This window comes from Cydia strobilella, chromosome 12 (assembly GCF_947568885.1).
Source record: "Cydia strobilella chromosome 12, ilCydStro3.1, whole genome shotgun sequence".
Lineage (NCBI taxonomy): Eukaryota > Metazoa > Arthropoda > Insecta > Lepidoptera > Tortricidae > Cydia > Cydia strobilella.
Window position 1 is genome coordinate 10553238 of NC_086052.1, and position 18273 is coordinate 10571510.

General features: G+C 38.0%; 1 protein-coding gene across 1 annotated transcript in view; it reads right to left on the bottom strand.

Annotated features, from left to right (window-relative positions):
• Positions 1–13976, bottom strand: part of LOC134746079 (dorsal-ventral patterning protein Sog) — a 114452-nt gene extending 100476 nt beyond the window's left edge. The window contains exon 1 of the mRNA XM_063680312.1: positions 13686–13976. Within this exon, the coding sequence (XP_063536382.1) occupies positions 13686–13803 (118 nt within the window). The 5' untranslated portion in view covers positions 13804–13976. The remainder of the gene's footprint in view (positions 1–13685) is intronic.
• Positions 13977–18273: the final 4297 nt, after the last annotated feature.

An 18273-nucleotide genomic window follows, 5' to 3' on the forward strand; every position in this document is an offset into this window, starting at 1 on the left:
ACACACACACACACACACACACACACACACGCACGCACGCACGCACGCACGCACACACACACACACACATACATACAAACAAACACTCGCTCACACGCAGCAACATATATGTTAAAGTATGCACAGCTATCTGTAAGTTTCAAAGTAACTCTCTGTACAATTTGTACCAATATATACCTAGATTAAGAAACTAGTATAACGAAACTGGGTCCTGTAACACAGGGTTTCCTAGCTCAGGACACAGGGCCGTGATTTATTGTATACTCAAATTTGCACAATAAACTTTTTCATTTTTTTTTTTTTCAAACCTCAAATAAATATTTAAAAAATGACGAATTAACCTAGATTATGATTGGAGTAGACTATGGGACGGGCGGCGCGGCGCACGCCCTCGCGCAGCGGCGCAGCGGATGCACGTGCTCGTGCGCCGATGGACTAGCGTGCTGAAGCGCGACTTGCACTTCCGACTCACATTCATTCCCGCGCCATTCATACAACTGCGTCATTCATTTAATTCAAGTTCATAACGAGCCACCGCAAGTGGGAGGCTCACGACACGACACACCCGCGACTTAAACATTATCACTAACTTTTAGTGTCGATAAAGATAAACGAGGGCCCATTTTCACGATTCATCCGGCGACAGCGAACAGGTCCATAAAATAAATCGGATCGCTCAAGTTTCAGAGGCGCATTTATTGCTTCTCGGTATTTACGCCGTTTTAAATTCTGTAAGGCGCGCAATATTTCACGGCACCTTTAAGCCGGTCTTCTAATTATACGGGCGGGCTCCAGTGACAGCGGACGCCGATCGATCGGCGGCGAGGTGCGGACGGCGCCGGCGCGAGCGCCGAGATGCTATCACGGGTGAACCGTCGCACCGCGCCATACTTTTCTAACTTTTTGGCCTGACGGGTCGCGCGGGGGCGTATTGTGTGCAATTGTAGCACGCGAGGGCACCTCGGGCCGACGACCCGCTGTCCCCCGCGTCATTTAATCCGACAGCGTTATGGCCGGCCCGGCGCCTTTGTTGGCTACCGGCTTAATGAGAGCCGTGGGTGGCTTATGACACGTCAGGATATGATCATAAAGGTGCCAAAAATTCTACCTGCCCCAGGTTGCGCCGACGACATTCCTATCCCGCGCCTTACAAAATTAATGTCTATTGTCCGCGTATGCGCTCCGGCACGACGGCGCGGACCGACGGGGGATATGAACCGATTATGAACAACATCACCGCCGTGCCAAGGAGCGGGAATTAGGTACGGACGAAATCCACACAAACACGCATTCAAATAACTCGCCGGCGTCGGCCTCTGATAGCGTCGCTTTTAATTGAGATGTATGCACTTAAATTCTTTGACCCCAATTAATTTCGTGGAAGTGAGTTCGTTGGGAGTTAATTAAGTGCGCTAATATTTGCTAACACGGGCCGTCGTGAGCACTTTAGTTGTAATTGCAGTTTATTGCACCAAAATAAGCAATAATCCTAAATTTATATGGCTAGTGAAAACTAATAAAACTGCGCCGCCATCCATAGATTAGTATATGTTATTCATCCTCTTTATTAAACATATATTAGTAGGCAAGTACTAAAGGTAAAGATGCATAGTTATATTAATGAAAGCATTAAATGAAAGCAAAAGCTGTTCTGTTTTTATTTAATTTATTTAATTTTAATTATGATTTTTTACATTGTGATGGACCTATGTTGTCTTTTAAATAAGCGGATTTTATTATTATTATCTTTACAAGTCGGTACTTATTGTAAGAGTATTTACAATAATACAATTTTTGATTCACTTTATGTAGCCAGATTCCAATTGGATAGATAACATAAACTTGCATCATCATACTAGCTGGAATTCTAGGTACCTAATGTGAACGCACTATAGAAATCCAAGCACCGGATCTGGTTTTGATCTATTTACCTAACATGTTTTTTTGCTGGCAAAAAAAAAAACAATTCGACATAGCGGCTGTACTGTAATGCAATTTGAGTGCAATGTATTGCACATGGCGTGACGTCACTGGGCATTTGTTACTCGGGGCAATGAACCGAGGACTGAATTGGACATACTTAAGTGTCCTGCGATGGAGAGCAATACACAGAAAGCATCTCGATCGCGAACTTACACTTTGTTTGACACTTGAACTATCTACTGAATTTAAATTAACTGATGCATCTTTAAACCTTCGTTATGTTAACTAGTATGTAGCTCTTTTGTTTTGTGAAAATTAGAATCCCATTATCCGTGCTTGCGCAACTCACTTCAAAATTTGATTTGCAAACAGTGCACACATTTAAACTTGCTCTATCTTTTATATCCATACCTTTTAATGTCAGTGATTACCTAATGATCTTTAGATGGCCAGTACATATTCTAAAAGTTTTTTAATTGTAATTGGAAGAAGTGCATAAACTTACCTATATATTCCATGAGATATATTGGTGTGCGCAAATTAAATCATAACATACTTTTAACGGTACGGTTAAGGGGATTCAAAAGTTTCAATGATTATAGAACTGACCAGGTTATATAATTGGACAAGAGAATTCAAAGGCTGCGATGAGGACGAGGGATTGAAAGAATTCATAATAAGTTAAAATCGCATCCCTAGAAAAATACACTAAACTAAGAAACAAGTCTCAAGTTAGACTCACTAATGTCTCCTAACGATAACAACGTTTCTCATGGATACTTTTTCTATATGTATTATTGTTTCCGTCCACCTAAAAAGTGTAATAAAAATACAATGTTAAAAATATAAGTCAAAAATTAACTTTATATCTTATATTTTTGAGCACTTGATAATACTAAGCAAAAATAATTGTAAAACTACTGCAAACACACATTCGTTTAAAAAACACCAGAGCACCATTTAAACCAATATTAAATTTATCAAGGAATCACAAAGTCTTGGATAATACGTGACGCCGTTCACGCACAAAACCGATCTACAAGATGGACTACGCCACTAGTAATGTGGCATTCCCGGTTACGGTAGTAATTTGAAGCACCGATAAATGACGATTCCACCTTTTACTACTGAATAATGATCATTGAATAATGCTGATTTGTAATGGTTCTGCGTGGCGTGTAAATGATATTGCGGGACCTTACAATGTCGCGCAATACTCAACGCTCATTCTGATTCCGAGCACGCTGCGATGTAGTATACCTACCACCGAGAGTAAAGACAAACAAACTACAGCGCACTATATTCTGCGTTTAATGCGCGGGGGCATTCCAGAAATCAGGATTACAAGACTACTTCATACCCACTTTTATAGTCTTGCATTCCACTGTTTCATCTTCTGCTGATACTTATCTAAAGAGGTCCTGTCATTTCCATAAGCGACAAAATCTAAAAGATAGGATCGATTGCGGGTAGTTGTTGATGCACTACCTAGATAGCCTAACGAAAAACTAGCTTTGTACGGTCAGCTGCAGAGAAAAGGTGCCATGCTGCATACAAACTTCTATGCAGGGGTGGCACCTTTTCTCTGCAGCTGACTGGTACTGTACCAAGGAGATGGTGTTTTTTTTTTTAATAATGTTTCGCTTCATTTCAATGAAATGAAGATCCTACATTTAAGCTGACAGTATATTAAAGTACCTACTCTAATCGGTTCAAGCAGGCATACCAACGAAAGCAATGACGCAACGCAACGGAGCAATGTTAAACTTCCACTTAAGATCTTATTAGAAATCCAAGCATAAAAACAAATCTGCCTATACTGCAGTTTACGTTGTAGATTACACACCTACGGGTTTTTACAAACGCCAATGGCAATCGAATATCGTATCATCTTTATCAGTCATGCATGTGAAGTGTGATCTAATCGATCGATCTGTCAAGAGCACTGTTAATTTGATAGTAACTAGCAGTGTTGGCCGAAACGTTAATGCAATTAACCATTAACCAGTACAAATTAAACCGTAAACTGTAACCGTCCGTTACGGCTTACGGTTCAATTTGTACTGGTTAATGGTTAATTGCAATTAACGTTCGGCCAACACTGGTAACTAGACACAAGACAGTAACAAGACAGTAAAACTGAACGCGTGACACCGCGTTTCGCGTTGCTCCCGTGTGTACTACTCGTACACGACACGTATAACCATTACGCAAGCCCAGGCCCGTGCTGGCGCCCTTTCAGCCGACACCCACCTCACCACACGTCACGCGTTCACCACGTAGGTACACTAATAATAAACGTAAATAGATAAGATGCATGAACACTACAGCACAACCACCATTCACACACCTCGCACGATGCTGATGTAAAAAAAATGATGTAAGTTTTTTTATTCAAGTATTTTCATATGTTGATTTAGTTTTTTATCTTTAACCTATAGTATAATAATAGTTAAAGTACCTACTAATGCGTGGTTCGTGCTGACATTCGTCAAACTACGTGTTCGCTTTGACACCGCAACGTACACGATAATTATTATGTATGTTTCGTTGTCACGTCCTGTCTCGACCGTCTAGACTTTCCCGACCAAGACGACTTTATCTCCTCGTAGGTAATACAATTTTTGGCACACTTGTAAAAATATTTTGGCAAACATACCTAAGTGAGTTTCAGCCGATGCGGAAAATGAATGAAAGTTGACGGGCACGTGAGTCACGAGTCACGACCCATCGAATTGTCTACAACCAGTTCTACAACACGTATTCAAGGAAAAAGTAATGGAGCGGTTATCGCGACCAGCTATGATTTAGATTAGATTAGATTTTTAGATTTTTATTAGGATAACTACCTCTCACCTATCATATTAAGCTTAAAATGATTAGTGTTAAAATGGAAAGGGGAGGTCGAGTCCGTCTAAGCTACGAGTAACATTGCACCGAATTGAACATATCAAAGTGAGAGAGTGTCATTATAGACGTCATATTTAAATTTGACATTACCTCATGATGACATAATCACGCTTTGTCTGCAAATGCCATACAGTTGGCTTAGTCCGACTCTAATGAGTTTTATTTTTATTTTATTTTTTATATAAATTTAAAAAATAATATAACTAAAATCGCAAGTGAACAGCATCTTAGTTAGACTTGCAGACACTATTAATATTTTTAGGGTTCTGTACCCAAAGGGTAAAAACGGGACCCTATTACTAAGACTCCACTGTCGGTCTGTCTGTCTGTCACCAGGCTGTATTTCATGAACCGTGAACAGTTGAAATTTTCACACATGATGTATTTCTGTTGCCGCTATGACAACAAATACTAAAAATTAAATTTGTACGGAACCCTCGGTGGGCGAGTCCGACTCGCAAATGTCCGGTTTTTTTATTTATTTAATACTACATTTTAAAGCCATGTCGTTAAGATAATATTTCACGTTGTCAGGAATAATTTTAGAGCTTATGTAATAATATTTCAATAAACTCTTTAATGTTGTGTGTAAAACGTAAAGTGTATGATAGATGCGATTTTCGAGCCACAGCGCGGCCTCCTTATTGCCAAGGCTACGAGATCCACAGCTCGGGCCGATACGACACCCGACACCGCCGACATTGCCGCTTAAGCTACCTTTTCTAGCCTCAATTTATGTGCTTACATTTGTAATAAATATTTCATTCGTTTTAATATTGTGGGAAATTTAAAATTAGGTTAGGTCAACGTGTAAAATAGTGGAATGATTATATCCGTTACTTACACTATAACGAAATTAATTTTGTATGAACCAGAAACGTCTGCGAACGATGCTATTGAGATTATAAGCAAATAAAAAGTGGAAAAATTCACCGTCTTGGGTGAGACTTGAACCCACGACCACTGGATCGCTAGCCCAGTGCTCTGCCATCTGACCTTACCCAATACAGCGAATATTTCCACCATATACCTATAAGCCTTAGGGAGGTCCTGGCGGCATCTGCAACTGAATCTGAATTTTTCCACTTTTAACCCTTGAATGCAGTGTAGGATGCAGCCTACACACCAAAAATATATTATTTTATGCATAATGAGATACAATCTATTTGATCCTGTATATTAATTTGATAGTAAAACTAATCCATTTCCTGGTTTTTTATTTAAATTTACGCAGTATTTTAATTTAAAAAAGCTACATTTGTTTTAAGGCGAAATGGGGGAAAATTCGGAAAAGCAAAAAGTTGATGATTTAGTATGTGAATTAAGCGGTTTTTTTTCGGGGTTTGTAGTTATTTTATATTTAAATACTTTATACTTTATTATACGTATATCGCAAATAGAGTATTTTTATGATGGTAGTAAGATTTTTCATATATCTTTTACCAATAATAGTATAATATATTTACATATATACGATTTACCTTATGTAACTTCTATCACTGATTTATTTTATTTTATTTATTAAGAAACAAACAGTCTCGTATATGTAACATTAGGTACAATTGTAGTTACTAATATTGTAGACTTACAGTTTCCTTAATTAAATATATGTAAACCTAAACATTAAAACAGTAAATTTGAAAGTATTTATACGAATTATCAATTTGAATCGTTAATAACATTAACGGTGTGTTAATAAATAGTGCCAAAAAACTTGCAGTTATGTAAAAACAATATTAAAAACAATATGTAGAACAATATGTAAAAATGATATTATGGCTGCTGAATACATTTTAAGGATAATCGTTTAAAGTTACATAGTGTTCCATGGAAAATATCTATATTTTGAAATTTATTTACTTTTGAGATTTAGCAGTGAAAATCTATTTTTTAATTTTTTTACTATTTTTCCGGAATCAGTAACAATTTACTATTTTTCCGGAATAAGTTAAAATATAATAAAGATAATATATAACAATGAAAAAATCATGCATTTAAGAGTTAATTTGCTTCTAAACTTAATAACGAAATTCCTATAAGAAACCAATAAGTTTTCACTTCTTTTGTTTCGGACACGGATATCAAACTAAAGTTCCTATATCTGTAGTGTGGCAGGATAATTCCATTTTTTTTATAAAAATGGTGTACATTTTTACTAGGAAAACCTACGTGGAATATCTTATACAAAGTAGAATTGCAAGAGAAGAATGTAAAAGGATGAGTTTAATTATACGATCATTACAAGTAAACAAAACGACTCAAGTTTCCACGATTATTGTCAATTAACGTTGTCTTTTAGTCTTAAACTAGGCATATTTATTTCATTAACTTATTTTACTGCCCGCTTGCCGAAGTTGATTACTTGTGTCGTCGTCATTACCATGGTGATGTTCTTAGAAAAATTAAGAAGACGTAGGGCCACCCTGAGAAAATTCTCAAGTCATTATTAAATTTTCAGAAACATTAAGTATCTATGTAAGTCCATGGGTTCCAATACCCACGTCAAACTCGATAATACGGGTTCCCGATGATACTACAAGTTATTTAAGTAATATTATCATTTATCATATTTAGGCCCAATGTTGTTTACCTTTTTCATTTGTTATTTTCACTGATAATTGAAATCTGATACAGTGTTGATATGACAGATAAGCTTAAGGATGACTCTTGAAATATGAACACCAGATAAATTACATAAATATCTGTAATAAAAGTTTGTCGGATTTACGGTGTGTACAAATACAAATCTATTCCAAAGCTCAAGAGCTGGATTCAGCGACGCGACGGAGTATATACAGACGAAGCTCTCAGTACATTTTTTGACTTCGATAAACGGATAAAATGACACTTATCTATCTGTATCACTGAAAATTATCTCTTCTCCATAAATATACCCCACCCGCAGCGCTATAAATAAAAAGTTTAAATTGGCTAAAATAAAATTTTATATGTCAAACCTTTTGCGCGGCATTACAGAATTTCGACGCTTTCAACATGCGCGCGCGCAGTACATAGGATCTATAATTTTTCTAGTTAGTTGGCTGGAAAATAAAACATCGCAATTCAGAGTACCTATCTGATACATCCAGATAAGTACCAGAAGTACGGGTTTGTAAGTAAAAAACTATGTCTTCGGGTAGCAAGTACCTTTATAATTAATGCGAATAACTTGTCTGTTTAGAATAATATTTCGCTAACGATTTCTTGAATTTAATTGCAATGTCCGATATTCGTACTGGGTAGGTACTATCGGTATATTCATGCGATAAAATTGGATAAAATGAAGTTTGTTTCGTTTCATAAAGTTGCTTTACTTTATTTTATTAGCATAAAAATTAGCATAAAGTTAGAAAAGGAGATTTTTGATGATTCTGATGTCTCTCTTTAAAATAAGTAAAGCTATTTATCTTAAAGCAAACGCACCTACTGTTTAAAAAAATATAAAAATTAAGATATAATAGGCCGGACTTAAAAAAATAGGTACATTATATTATTTGGAGACAATTATGGTGCCATCATACCTGTCATATTTATGTAAGTTATTAGATTGAATAAAAAAACTAATATTACACAACGTCATAATGTAAGTATGTTAGCTCACTCTACATACCTCCTCAGTTTACTTTAGTCAGCGACGACAAGTCGTCTAGTGTTTAAATGCCTAGTATTACGAGTATTATGCCTAGAGAATATGATCTACGCTCATAACTACAAACTTTGACTGTAAATATTACCGTTTATACATAATTACGAGAGTACGTACCTACCTACATTTTCTGCTAGACGTAAGGGATTATGTACGAGTCTAGGCAGGTAACGTGTCTGCTGATTGTAGTGATATACAGGGTACCCAGGGTGGTGTGCCCAGGGTGTAATGATATACAAATTGAACCACGTATTCCTGGGGTCATAAGGAGTAATAAATGTTATACAAGATAGGTCGAATTATGCTTCTAATTGAAGTAAAACTTCTTTGGGCGCGACTAGAGGGTAACTCAGATTTTTTTGTAGTGACACACGTCCAAGTGCCAACATAGCTATAAACGTCATCGTCAAAGAAGTTTTACTTCAATCGCGCGTAAAGATTACACGCACACTTTTTTTTTCATACATAATAAATACATAACGTTTGCTTCTCTAGTAGGTATGAATGTGCCTTAGGGCGAGCTGGCAACGTTTATTATTGCTATTTCTTTTTATTTTCACTAGGCATTGTCATGAAGACCTTTTTGAGCATAGATTATTCAAAACCGGGTCTAGATCCTTCGATATTTTAACCGCAACAAGTACCACACTGAATATTAAATAAAAAGGTTGGTTAATACAAAAATACGAATACGAATTATGACGTCTCTTCATCTTTCTCGCTTCCCTTTTTTGTAATATGAGTTAAGCATGAGGCTGTCGATGTCTTCTAGGAGAACATTCAAATTGTCACGCAAAAAAAAATTATAAAGTTCCGAATTTTACCTAGCTGGACGAAACTCTACCGGCCCATTAATTGATCGCCAATAATGCCTGCCCACATTTTGACCGAAACTTGGTGCTGATGTGAGAATTCCCAGGCTTTGTGCGGATTTTTTTCCATCTAGTTATGGAAATTATGGGAATCAAAGATTCCCGTCCTTGTAAACCGAGCTTAATCAATCCAATCACTTAATGGTACTTAGCATAGGTTGGACAAATCACCGCAAAACCATCAAAAATCATTTGTATCTCAAAATAGGACAAGATTTATTAAACTCGTATTATGTACAGTATTTATTGAATAAAATTTCCAGATTATAGTCAAAACTGCAGTTCAAAATTGTTCATTTTTATATCCTGTTCCATACCATATTTATTTTTGCGATAATTTGTCCGAACTCTGGTACTTAGTTTACCTACTAACTCAACAAATTGTTAAAGTTTAAAAGAGTTTCGCCATCATAGACACTCCCTAGATTAGATACGATAAATGACTGGCCACTTAGAAATTTCCTACTTCAATTCAACCTTCAAAATGACTTTCAACGTCATTGGTGTTATTGTTGTTAATTTTAGCATTGGACCTGAATATCCTGAAATTTATTATTATTCACAACGACGGGACTTAATCGCGTAAAATAAGTTTTAAATTCACCTCCGACGTTTCGACGTTTGAATTTCAAACTTATTTTACGCGATTAAGTCCCGTCGTTGTGAATAATAATGAGTAAAAATCGTGAAAGTTAAAATCAGTATCCTGAAATTTAGTTTTAAACGATTAATAAAAGTTCTCAACGAGTGGCGATAAATTAAAACACGACCGAAGGGAGTCTGTCAAATCGACACGAGTTGCGAATAACCTATTATATTTATATTTTACAGTACATATGGCCCTTTAAATTTTCGATATACAGTCATCATTCGCTTGCCCTTGGCCCATTCACTTGGGGTCGGCGCAGCATGTCTTTTTCTTCCATACCTCTCTGTCACCCGTATTCTCATCATTCACTTGCGTTAGTTCTTTTCGATATACAGTACCGGCCAATAATATATCACCTTTGAGTGTTTTTGTATGCGCTTGTATAGAGTAAACAATATAGGTTAGTTTGTAGATTGCATATTTTACTAGTCATTTTATACAAGTATACTAGTTCGGTAAAGTAGCACCATATGTACTGTAAAATATTATACCTTTTACATGCGCTAGCAAATGATATATGTATGTTTGAAGTCGTCGCCAAGCCAAATCTTATAAGCGTGAACACACTTTCGAAACTAATGCCGAGCGTGGTGCGCTTCGATAAAAAAGAAAGAAAGCTGTCATTAGCAATTGGGGGGTATTATTCACCGGTAATTTATAGAGTATCAGTTGCTAGTGCATATAAAGGGGATACTATTTCATATTACTTTGAAGTTGTTTTTTTTTTAGTTTTTGTTTTAAGTGACAGAGTCCCATTAGTTTATAAGAATTCATCGTGCCGCCAGCATTAAGTGACAAGGGCCTTATCCGTCAACCGAATCCCTACTCGGAGCTTTGGCTCTGGCCTTACTCAGTATCAAAAACACACCTCTACCTACCGGAGTAAGTAGTGTAAGTACGAATCGAAATAGTTGTCATGTCACGCTAATTGGATTACCACTAAAATCAATCATTCATAATTGTACGTATAGTACCTAGAGATAAGATTGCAAAATCGTACGACACTGTTAGCCACCTAGTGTTATGAAATACCGACTCTATCATAAGTTACAACGTGCAATAAAAAAAACGTACAATTTGATAATAATTCATATCATCTCGGACATCGTCATAATTAAATACGTGATTATACTTGGAGAACCTTACCAAAAGACTACTATTTGTCAAAGAACGACGGGTATTTAAGTGTGACTTATTCTTGTCCGATTTTTATTTAGGTACTGTAAAACGGCGTGGATTTCAAATGCAGGGGCGACTTTAAAATTTTAGTTTTTATGCCATAATGTATTTTTATGGGAGATTTTTTACAGTAGGTGAACATCAATATAAAGTAATTTAACTAGTTACGCGAACAGTTCCAGTAAATAATGAATAATGGTAATTTTATAGCCGTTTTAAAAAATCATTGCAAGCTCAATATTCGCAAGTACATGTAATAGCAGAAAATGCTTGGGAAGAACGGGACCCTATTACTAAGACTCCACTGTCCGTCTGTCTGTCTGTCTGTCTGTCCGGCTGTCTGTCACCAGGCCGTGATAGCCAGTTGAAATTTTCACAGATGATGTATTTCCGTTGCCGCTATAACATCAAATACTAAAAAGTACGGAACGGAACCCTCAGTGGGCAATTCCGACTCGCACTTGTCCAGTTTTTGTAGTTGCAAAGTTGATTCTGCCTTGATTCCAATACAAAAGACTCAATTGGACGTCATATGTTTTGTAGAGCGAAATATATCGTTTTTGCTTCTATTATATTGAATGCATGAATGCACGTGCATTACAGTTATACTTTAACAATGAGTTATTAAATATAATATTTTCATTTACAGTGAAACTTGGTTAAGTGGGACCTGGATAAGTGGGAAACTTCTATAGCTGGGATGCATGGTGTGGTCCCGACACTAGCACTGATTTACCTCTGTTAGTGAGACAAAACAAAGCTACCATAAATAAGGACATAAAAAATGCAAATGTCACATCTGAGACAACCCGGGACAGAGCGTCCTGGCGAAGAAGGACTAGGAGAGCCGACCCCAAATGATGTGATAAGGCTAGGCGGAGAGAGAAAGAGAGGGAGAGAGAGAGAGAGACAAAACAAACTTCTATAACTGGGATTAGCACTTTCGATTTTATAGTCATATTTACCTCTATAATTGAGACAGAGAGTGCCCTAAATAAACCTTCAAGAGCGGATATCTCAAAAACTATACAAGATATCGAAAAACTTGACTAAATAAAACTTGTAACAAATTAAATCTCTTTTCATTATGTACAAGTGGCCAAGTCGCTCAGACGCATAGTTTCCGAGATATAATCGAAAAACCGAAAAATGGAACCTTCAAACCCCGCTCTCCCCCCCCCCCCCCCCCCCCCCCAGCACCAGGGTTACGGCCGGGGACTTTTGATATGTTCATCTCCTAACTAGTCCAAACAAAGCTACGAAGTAAATAATTGTGTTCCTAGCATTTCCCTCTATACCTTCTTATTGCTTGGCCTAATAGGACTAACCTCTTTATCTGAGATAACGTCCATCTATGACCTCTCTAACTAAATCAATCAATTCACTGACCTATTCTGTCTGATCAATTTTCGTTTTTTTTTTTACTAATTCTTAAATAGTCTGCCCTCAGATTCCGCATTTGGTAAATTGTGTCTAAACGTCTTAAAGTTCTATTTAGTAGTTAAAACTTTCGAAACGTAAGCTAAAATGTTGATATGTACTTAAGACGAAAAACAAAAAAAATATTACCATTTATTAAAGTGGTAAAATGCAATGAAGTCTGTATCAAATTTAATGTGACAAAATTTATCCTTCGAATCATTCTAAATAAATATAATGTCTAAAAAAATCAAACATACTTAAAAAAATCTCTTAATGTTTTGAAGGATATATTATGCATTATTTTACTTTTTTTATTGTTAAAGATTACAACTCATACATAATGTTTACAAAATACCTTATTGACCGCCTCTATAACTGAAATAACCTCTAGTCTCACCTCTATTAATGGAACCCTCTGTAAATGAGACAGAAATGTATTTATACCAGGCTAACCGAGACCCTGGGTAAGTGGAATACCTACCTCTTTAAGTGAGACATATTTGCTGGCCCTTATGTTGTTATATTGAGCAGGTATTACACTGCGTGAAGCCAATTGGAGATTTTCCAATGGTACCTGGACACCATTCGATCTGTCTTCATTCGATCTTGCATCCACCCCACGAGATGCGAGATGATTGTTTGCCTGATTACGTTCGTCAGATGTCTTTGGCCGATAACAGTTGGGTTATTGTATCACTGTTCAAAATAGATCTGCGTGAACTTCCTCGGGCGCCGATACTGCTTCGTAAACCTTCTCACGTGGTATTGTTTTTATTATCCCTCCGAACCACCGGTATCGGCTTACTTACTGATAACGATACGTTAGATACGTGTGTATTATTGATAAATAAGGACTTGTACTCGCTAAGCTAATAGTCGTCATCGACAGCAGCCACGCTCTACGGCGCAAGAACATCGCTATGTCTATTGCGATACATGTCCTCCAATGCTTAATGCTTCATTGCGTTTTAATTAATCGGCTTACCAGGTCACAGGGACACGATTAACATGTAAAGTGATGCATCAGAAGTTTTGTTATGTGTTGGTTTGTTTGTTTCAAGAGGTTAGGCTAGGAGTAACTCACCGGCTGGTCTCGTGGTGCGGCGGGCGGGCTCGTCCTCGCGCAGGCCGGGCGCGTGTCGGCGCGCGGCGGCCGGCGGAGCCAGCGCCGCCAGCGCCAGCACCAGCACGGCGGGCAGCATCACGCCGCACTGCTCGCACTAGAATCTCGTATCGGCCTCTTCGCTCCCGGCGAACGACCGAGCTCACTATTTTCGCCGCGCGCGGAGTCGATGCAGCGAGCGTTCGGATCGAGCGGAGGTTCGCGACTAGCGGGCGTCGTCGTGGCGCGACGGCTGAGCGGGACTGAGACGAGCGCGCGATTTCCCGGCTGACGCGGCGAGGGGGCCGGCAGGCGGCAGTGGTCGCGGAAAACGCGCGGCCCACCGCGGCCCGGGCGGCGGGCGGGGAAAATGCAACCGCCATCCGCCCCCCGCCCGCGCCCACTCCCGCATTCTGCGTTTGCGCCGCTACTGCACCGCGCTTATCCTCTACAATTAACACTTAACTCATTCATGTCTTATTAAACATACCTACCATATCTAACTATTTCGTAAATCGCCATGAATCATAGTTAAGTTATGGGATGGGGTTTAATATATGATCAAGTATATTTAATTTTAAACAAAGTGCTTTAAAATCCTTACACCTTAAATAAAGGTAAGCATTTATTAATAATCCCAGTATTCGTGTTATTTTTGTCACAGTAGGTGTATCTAATCTTGTATAGCTCCATAAATTAATCATGTTTACCTCTTTATTAAGTTTAGCTAATTAAGACTAAAACTGCGGATAGTTAATTATGGGTATTTTGATATTATACGCATTTGTCTCATTTCGCATACGTCAGTCTGCATGTTTTGCACACCTCTTATTTATTGTATGTACCTCAGAAAAATCATTAAGTAAACTTACATGATATATTGATGGACCCTGAAGTGCATGTGTGAATTTGTCAATGAAAGAAAACCAAAGATGAAAAATACGTGTAGATTATCAGTTTTAGTTTCAGACCAGTCAATTTAATTTTAATATTATACTTATGTTTGTTGTTAATCTTTAGATATAGTCTAGTAATAGTTTTTTAACTTTAAAATACCTACTCTACGCCATACATTTTTCTATGCAATAAATAAATGAGCGTTCTGATTATTCTATTTCTTATGGGCAGTACGTACTTCATAGTTAAAAAAAACAACTATAGCTAAAATTTAACAACAACAATGAAAATCAATCGAAAAGACGAAATCAGTAATAAACCCTATCTTACTGCAGATTTTCTCACTAGACCCCGAACCCCTCAAAATTGATTCAAGTTCAAAGAAGCGGGTGGCTAGCCAAGATGCCAATCGTTCGCTTCGATAACGAAACGCTTTTTGTCTCTCTACCACTCCATCTACCACATTTGTGCGATAAAGAGACAGAAGAGCGTTTCGTGATCGTAGCGCAAACTATTAGCATCTTGGCTAGGCACCCTGACTTTCAGGGTATCCCCGTATGAAAGTTTATTATTGATCGTCGTCATCGTTAGGCCCAACAATCCATATGGCATCGATCAACAATTGGTGTAGGTAATTTTAAAGGTTTTGGATTGAACTGCCACTAGGTATAAAGACGAGTAAAACGTAGTTTTAGACGAACATTAGCGACCAGTCAAAGTCTAGTCTAGTGTCTACATTAGGTAGAGTATCCACCCAGGAATATCATTGCGCGGTCTTACCTTCATGTTAAACTTTTCCAATATAGAGAGAATATAATTTCGCTAATTTACTTTAATTTAATACACTCGGAATCGTATTCAATTTGTTATCCTATATAACATTTTAATATTCCGAGATCTTTCAATGAAAAATATTTCGACGCTTTTGACAATGTCATTAAACGTCGAATAAGATTTGAAGTATGGACGGTATAGAAAGGACGACAACTCTTATGGCAGAACTGTTGCAAAAGTGACCTCTTGGTGACCAGCTTTCAGCTGTAAATAATAGTTCCTAATCTCGCCGGTGGCGCTAGGAAGGCTCTGGGATCAAAGAGTATTGTAATATTTATAGGAGACTCTATGACATGAACCATAGAGGATAGAGGTATAATCGTGTAGAGATGAAATGGGGGAGGGGCAACAAATAACCCGACCAATATACGTAGGTTGTTTTTGGTATACAAAAAATACAAAAAAATACAAAAATTTTATTTCGTTACCAGGCATAGATGAAATATAGGATAAAACAATTGGTTTCACTTACAAATATGACAATTTGGTTAGCAGTAGCCCTCACACTAGGTCAAGCCTGTGTCGTGAGGACTAGGAAATTCAGTAGATTTATCAATAAGATGATGCGAAAAAATACAGATAAAACACGAGTTGCAAATATAAATATATGTTGTCAGGAATGTTAATACGTGTTTTTAAATTTGTCACATTGCGTATGTTCCTCACGGTCGCACGGGCGCACATCTATATGTATAAAATACTAGGTGTATGGTCTAGGTACTTTGGTGTATGGTGGCGCCGCCTATTTACTGTTTTTTGATGGACACTTTTCATATAGAGAGAGGAACGTGGTATCAACGTCCAAGTGCTTCATTCTTAACCCCATCTCTGCAGCTAATGCAAATAAAGTGCGGAGGGAAGAATGGCATATCACTGGTGCGAACGTTTCATCGTAGTCTCTACTCCCTCGACTTGATGAAAACCTTTTACGACGAGTCTCGCTTTACTTCGTTATATTACCGAACGCGTCTTTTTAATCCTGTAAACCCATTTACATGGTATGACCTTTTGATTTTAATAATAGATATTTTGTACGACAGACGAGTGTAAGGCCTAATGTTTCTTGGAGAAATTAACTGTATCGAATAGTAGAATAAAATAGAACCGCTGTCAAACTTCGGTTTTGTAGGTAGTTTGCTTTCTGTACGGTAGTACTAAATATTACTTAGTCTGTGGCAAAGAAGAGTGCGGGTCCCGCAGCTTGAACATGAGCCAGCGTCAGATTCCCGCGCAAGAAGAAGTACCTAACTGGATCAAAGCAAAGGCGCGGGATAATAATTTACGCACACTGTTTGTGTAAGTAGACTGTGCAACCTTGCTGTTAACTCGAACTTACATCCCGATATCAAAATAATGTAATTTTATTATCATTGGAACGCGCGCATGATAACAAAATAACATTATTTTGATATTGGAATAATCAGTCCTCCGACTGGCCATAACCGCGAATACCGAAGTTCGCAAATTGCGGGCATCTTTCTCTGTCACTAATTACGCCTTAATTGGAGTCAAAGAGAAAGATGCACGAAATTTGCGAACTTCGGTGTTCGCGGTAGGCTTATTGGTTCTAACGGACCCTTAGTACGTCACTGGTAATTGCGAGCTACGAAACAAGCTACGAATGCTACGCGCTACGCTAACATTCACTGGTTTACATTTTCGTTCCCAAATAGTATTTTATACAATCGTGATATAATGGATAGCTTTTCAGTCGAGTACCGCCTTATTGGGTACGAGATTGAAAGGCTTGATTATATCACTATTGTATACAATACTTTTTCTACGAGTCAACAAAAATAATATCATATAGGTAAACAAACCAAAAGTATACAGCTAAGATACGGAGCAGCCGTGATACCTTCATACTCATACGCGCCCCGACCGCCGGGGCCAGGCGGGTTGGTCAACGACACCTTCTCGTAACTCATGAGGCCCTGGTAGTTGCTCCTTACTAAATTCAATTTTTAAACAGTTTTTCTCTCGATTTTGGCCACTGTAGCCTATGGAGACTATATATATTGACGTGCACTGCGTTTGTTCGTCTACTTGTGCGAGGTGGCTTGAGGAGGGAGATGGACTGTGCAGAAGACTATTGTGTCGCTCGGTGCAGCCGTGCTCGCGGCATGGACCCATGCGGCACTCACTCTCAACATGACCTTGCCTCAGACAATTTATACACAATTTATATTTTGTCACATCCATCATTCGCTCGTCAACCCCCTTCGCCTTAAAAGTAGGGCAATCATAAATCCTATGACGCTCATTACAAATAACACATGCATGTTTTGCCTTTTTGTTATAATTATTGGTAGAGGTTGCAAAAGACTTGACGTAATTATTTTGAACTGGTCTTTGACCGTTATTATTATTCAGTGTAGAACGAGAAGGGACGCTAGGCGGCCTTGACACAACAACGAAATCTGATTTATTGTTACCACAGAACTATATCAAGATAGAAGGAAAGAGTGTATGTACCTCGCGTGGCAAAACGACGACCCGGTGGCTCCATTGCTCGCCGCGAACTTCAGTCTGCTCCCGATCGATGTAGGCTTGCGACGTCAGGTTTTAAAAACAAAATGGTTTGTTGCGCAATAATTAACTGTTCAAACACTACCAATAAAGTTGGAGCTGTTAATGGAGGTATTTCCTTTCATAGGTAAGTACAATTTGTCCTTAAATATCTGTTATTAATTAAAAAACTATTTATTTCATTATTTACATCAAAACAGTAGCGGGCGATTGTGTGTCAACGCTAGCTTTCCATTGCGGCTTTAATTTGACGAGCCAGACTGGGCGTGCGTTCAAAACCAGCGATGTAAAAATAAGCTATTCAAACTGT